Source organism: Belonocnema kinseyi, chromosome 5 (assembly GCF_010883055.1).
Source record: "Belonocnema kinseyi isolate 2016_QV_RU_SX_M_011 chromosome 5, B_treatae_v1, whole genome shotgun sequence".
Lineage (NCBI taxonomy): Eukaryota > Metazoa > Arthropoda > Insecta > Hymenoptera > Cynipidae > Belonocnema > Belonocnema kinseyi.
The window spans coordinates 147,805,236-147,811,070 of record NC_046661.1 but is presented as its reverse complement, the minus strand read 5'-3'; the positions used below and the strand labels follow the sequence as shown (position 1 = coordinate 147,811,070).

General features: G+C 28.4%; 1 protein-coding gene across 2 annotated transcripts in view; it reads right to left on the bottom strand.

The window, feature by feature from the left end:
- Positions 1-49: 49 nt before the first annotated feature.
- Positions 50-5,835, bottom strand: part of LOC117172654 (UPF0518 protein GK23746) — a 61,991-nt gene continuing 56,205 nt past the window's right edge. For both annotated transcript variants that reach the window (XM_033360774.1, XM_033360775.1), the window contains one exon: positions 50-920. In XM_033360774.1, the coding sequence (XP_033216665.1) occupies positions 326-920 (595 nt within the window). In that variant the 3' untranslated portion in view covers positions 50-325. The remainder of the gene's footprint in view (positions 921-5,835) is intronic.

Here is a 5,835-nt window from a genome sequence, read left to right as displayed (position 1 = left end):
ATATATCTAGTCGGGAGTGGTGCTGACTGAAAACAGATGATTTGGAGCGATTCGCGCGCCATCTGTTGGTCATTTTAAGGACTTATTGAACTACCCTCGTAGATCGTTAATTCGTAGCTGGGGGTGTAATTGACTTTCTTCAGGGCGTTGTAAGTCGTGAGGGCTTTGCACAAATATTCCGAGGCGTGGATTTTATAATATGGAGGAATTTCGACCTTGGATTTGATGAAGACGTCGAGATACTCCTCGATTGAAGTGGGCAACTTTAAATCTCGGCAGGAGTCATTGATTGGTGTTTGGTCGATGAAATTGATAGCCAAGTTGGTCAATATTGTTCGGGAGTTAATGTGGAATTGTTGACATAGCGGTCGAGATCGTGGCATTTTGCTATCAGGGGACAGTAGGATTCGTGGAGGGGACTGCTCTTGTGTTCGCGGCAGAAGGTCGCACCTGGACAATGAGGACAGTCGGTGAGGATGTTTTGTCTGCTCTCGTGGCAGACGAAACAGGATCGAGGAAAGAGGAACATTTTCTGCTCGCAGGGAAGAAGAGGTCTGTGGAATCCACTTTGCACTTGAAGAGACATCCGCTGTCGCTCTTGGATCCAGCTTTTGGAATTTTGATCCTTGAGTTCTTCATAGAGGTGGCTCCAGCCTCGTTTTTTCATTATCTTGTGGATTACATTACACAATTCTTTGTGCAGAGGACAGTGGGATTTTTGGTGATCCTCTCCACAGTAGGTAATCATTTGACAACGACTGCATCGTTTCAGGGGGCCCTGGATTCTTGTACGGCAACAAGTGAAGCACTCGTTTGGATAAAAATTCGACATGACGAATGGTACCAGCTGCATTTTGGCGGGCTTAGAAGTGAGGAATCTGCTAAAATTGACATGAGTTGGGTCAGAGGCGGCGCAGAGTCTGAAAAAAGTTTTATTTTTTGTTTATAAACCTATTATGTAATGTGGAATAAGGGAAAATGATTGGGAAGGCCCAAAAATACTTTCCAAGGCCCGAAAATTCAAGGCAAATGTGGCACTTTTTCCGATTTTAGCTATAAACTCGACTGTAGTTTTTCCGGAAAATTCACTTAAATATTAAAAATTGTGTATGTGTTTTCCAGGTCAAGAAACCAAAATATTCCAGGTCTCCTTTTTTACATCAAATAATAAACAAATTCTTAATTTTTTGCAAACATAAGTCGTCTTTGTGAAATATTTAGGAATATTTTTTAATCTTTTTAATGTCTTTTAAATCATCAAAATCTTTGTGAAATCCTTTGAAATCTTTGTGAATTTTTGAAATTTCGAAGAATCTTTGATAAAGCTTTTGTAAAATCTTTAAAATTCTGGATATCTTTGCGAACTTTTTCTTTAATCTTTGTTTGCGAAATCTTTTGTGTTTGTTTAAAATCATTTGAAATTCTCGAAATCTTTTGAAATCTTTATGAATTCTTTAAAGAAATTGTGAAATCTTCTCTAAGTCTTTTGTATTCGTTTGAAATCACTGGAATATTTATCTTTGTTAAATATTTTGAAATCTTCTAAAAAATTTTGATATCGTTCAAAATATTTTTAAATCTTTGAAATCTGTTATACTGTACCCGTGTTGAAATCTTTTAAGTCCTTGAAAGATTTAAAATTTACGAAAACTGTGTGAGATTTTTTTAACTCTTTATAAAACCTTTGAAATATTATTGAAATGTTTCTTTAATCTTTGTTCGTTTGAAATTATTAAAATCTTTTCAAATCTTCTCAAATTTGTTGAAACCTTATGAAACCATTCAAAATCTTTAAAATTTTTTGAAATCTTTGAAATCTGGTGTACTGTACCCCTGTTGGAATCTTTGAAATTCTAGAAATGTTTAGAAATCCTTAATAATTCTTTTAAATATTTGAGAAATCTTTCGGAAATCTTTTGTAATCGTTTGAAAGCTTGTCAAACATTCTTAAATCGTTTAAAATCTTTGAAAGCCTTGAAATCTTGTGTACTCCACCCTTGTTGAAATCTTTGAAATTCTCGTATGGTTTTGAAATCTTTATAAATGTTTTATGAAATCTCTGGAACTTTTGTGAAATCTTTTGACATCTTCTAAAAAATTTTTAAGTTATTTGAAATATTTAAAATCTTTTGAACGTTTAAAAATATTTGTGAAATGTTCGAAATCTTAGCGAAATCTTTGTGAAATCTTTTGATATCTCCTAGAAAATTTTGAAATTATTTAAAATCTTTGAAATGTTTTGAAATCTTAGAAATGTGGTTTAATATACCCTTTTTGATATCTTTAAACTCATTTATAAGTTTTAAAATCTTTCTGAAATGTTCGAAAACTTTGAGGAATTTTTGTGAAAACTTTTTAATGTAGTATACATGCCTTTTTTTAATGTTTGAAATTCTTGAAATCTTTGTGAAATATTTTGAAATGTTTATAAAATCTTTCTTAAATCTTTGTTTGGAAAATATTTTGTATTCGTTGAAGTCATTGAATTATTTGAAATATTTTGAAATCTTCTAAAATTTTTTGAAACCTCTTGAAATCGTTTCAAAATTTTTGAAATCTTTGAAATCTGGTGCAATGTACCGTTTTTCAAATCTTTGAAATCCTTTAAATTTTTAAAGTTTTAAAATGTTTGTGAAATTGCTGTGAAATCTTTATTGATATCTGGCGTGCGCGCCTTTTTTAAATAGTTAACATCCGTGAAATATTTATGAAATGTTAAATATATTTCAAATATTTTGAAATATTTGAAATGTTTGAAATCTATAGAAATATTTTGTAACTTTTTGAAATCTGTTGTACACTCAAAAACCGAGTGGAAAACACTTCGAAAAATCCGTTGTATGATCAAGGCTTATTCTAATTCTGAAACTAAATTAACATCGAAATTTTAAAGTAATAGTTTTTATAATTTCTAAATTGAACAATTCAACAAAAAGTGCCTTGAAATATTTTTATTTATTCTGTAATAAACAAAAGATAAATTATATCTTGAAAAATAAAAAAATTTTCAGCAGCAAGATTTTTTCTAAACGAGATGTTTCTTCCATAATAGGCTAAAAGATTTAAATTACTCTTCGCATTTCGATAAAATTACTGTTTTAAAAGAAAGAAAAATACAATAATTAAAATTCAAGGTTTTCGTGAAAAATTCAAGGAGATTTCCAGGGTTTCAAGGTCACTAGACACCTTGTAGACGAGTGTTTTCGGAGTTAATACACTTTTCTTATTGTACAATACATCAATATTACGTGAACTAATTTTAATAGAAGATTTTATTATTATAAGGCTCGTTTTAATATGTGCTCCAAACTCTCTTTAATTTTTTCCATATGAAAAATTAAAACCTCTAAAACTATATAAATAGGGTATGATTTTCAACATAATATTACTCTTAAGAAAACAATATTTTCCTTGGTACTTTCCTTGCTTAATGAATAAATAGTTGGAAATGCAGGAGTGCTTGCTTTTTCAAATATTCCAAATTTGAAGAGTATGTCTGAGGTTTGCTAATACTTTTTTCTAGTTTCAAAAAAAGAGAAGTAAAAAATTAACTAATTCTGACTGAAAGTTCCATCATTTGTGATAATATTTTTCATAAAACTTAACAAAAATGAAAGAAAGCGCACCACATTAATAGGTCGGAAAAGGTCATTATAAGTTATGTTAAATAAACTCTTTATTTTTTTTTATAGAAACCATCAAACTCAAAATATGTATCTAATTTAGAATGATTTTTAACATAATATTACATTTGATAAAGAAACACTCATTATTGCACCCAAGAATACATTTTTTTTTCATTTTTCAATGAATTTTCCGGGAAAGTGACGATTCGTAAAATTGCATTTTAGTTTGACCAACTAAAATACGTGAAGGTAAAAAATGTATTTCGGTACCATTAATTATGAAAGTGTTGATAAATATCAATACCTTCATATGCAAAAAAGGTAATTTTTCTTAAATTTTCCGCATTTGAAAAGTATTTCTGGAGTTTGTTAACATTCTTTTCTTATTTTACAATACAGAAATGACACATTAACTCATTTTTATTAAAGATTTTATCATCTAGGCAATAATTTTATATAAAACACTAAATTTGAAGAAAAATAACAACGCGCCAAATTTTCCGGTAGGAAAAACAAGTTATGATTTGCGATGCAAATTTTCTTTAGTTTCTTATTTCCGAAATGTTTAACACTAAATAATTTTAAAAATTCAGCATGCTGCCTATGAAACAAAAAAGTTGGTAAATAAATACACGCCTTTTTATAAGAAAATACATGATTTTTCATATTTCATTTTCATATTTAAGTGAAATTTCAAAAAAATATCATGAATTGTAAAAGTACTGCGAGTCAAACAAATATTAGAAAATTTAACAATAACATAAACATGTAAGTTGTTATATTTTACTAAATATTATCAAAAACACACTTTTTTAGAAATATCCGTAGCCATTCTAGCGATTAAAGAAAATTCAAATTTGATAAAACTTTAAATTTGAATATCTTTTTACAAGAATTATTGACAACCATGGTTATTGTTAACTCCTCAAATATTTTCGTGACTAGCAGTCATTCGTCCAACAGCTTAAAAAATTTCCATTGCAAAATTTGTTTTTAATGCGAAAGGGCTAAAATTTGGAATTTGTTTATAAAAATTTTAATTGTTATATTTCATTAGATAATAATGAATATTTATTATTTCAAGGAGTGCCTTAAGTCGTTCTGGCAATTGAAATAAATTATGATTTAGAAGAATCTCAAATTTTAATAGTTTGCCACTATAATTGTTTAAACCAATGGTTATTAAAAACTTTAAAATTAGTTTTATAATTAAATATCATTCCTACATTAATATGAAGCACTTTTATCAAAAACGAAATTTTTTACCGATGGCAAGACTATTTGTCAATTAGTTCATAATATTTTTTTAAAACAAATAAATGGAATAATATACAAATTATTTGGATTCTATGAGTCCCTAAATATTCATTTAAGACAATATCAAGTTTTCCTGATTAGTTATTAAAGCATAAATAATTTATATGTACAAAATTTCAGCTTTTTCATACTTTTAATGGGAAAATTATTAATAAACAAATAGAGCTTTGTGAAATTGTCTTAATCTATCCGAAATCTATGGGAAATCACTCAAATATTTATCGAATATTGGAAATATTTGAAAAGATTGGTGAAATTGTTGAAATCTATGAAATATTTTAAATCTATCAGAAATATTTGCGAAATATTCCAAATATTTTATAAATATATGAAAATGTCTTTTAAGTGATTGAAATCTTTGCAAAACCTTTAAAATCGTTGATATCTGTGGAAAATCATTGAAATGTTTCAGATATTTAAAATTTTTTTAACAATATTTGTTTAATGTTTGAAATGTTTGGAAAATCATCGAAATCTTTTAAGGGCATGTGACACAGCTAAATACCTATATTACCGACCACAGTTTTTCAGTTCACTTAATGTTTTTTTGAACCTAAGAACTTTTTTTGTAAATAAAATGTCGAGCTGAAACTTTGGGAAATGTATTAGAGTAAAATAAAGTACGTTTAGGTACTGCATTTTAGTAGGAACTTCACTGAAAATTATTTCATCTTTTTTCTGAACCTCAACATTTTTTGAACGTTCCAACTTTTTTTACACATAAAATATCGGTCTCAAACTTTGAGAAATGCAAGAGTCGAAAGAAAAATACGTTTAAGTACAAAGCGTAATAATAAAAGATGTAAAAAAATATATTTCAACAATCAATTCCAACGGCTTCAGCCGGTAACGTTGTACACGAAAATACGAAACCTGGCGGCCACTAGACGAG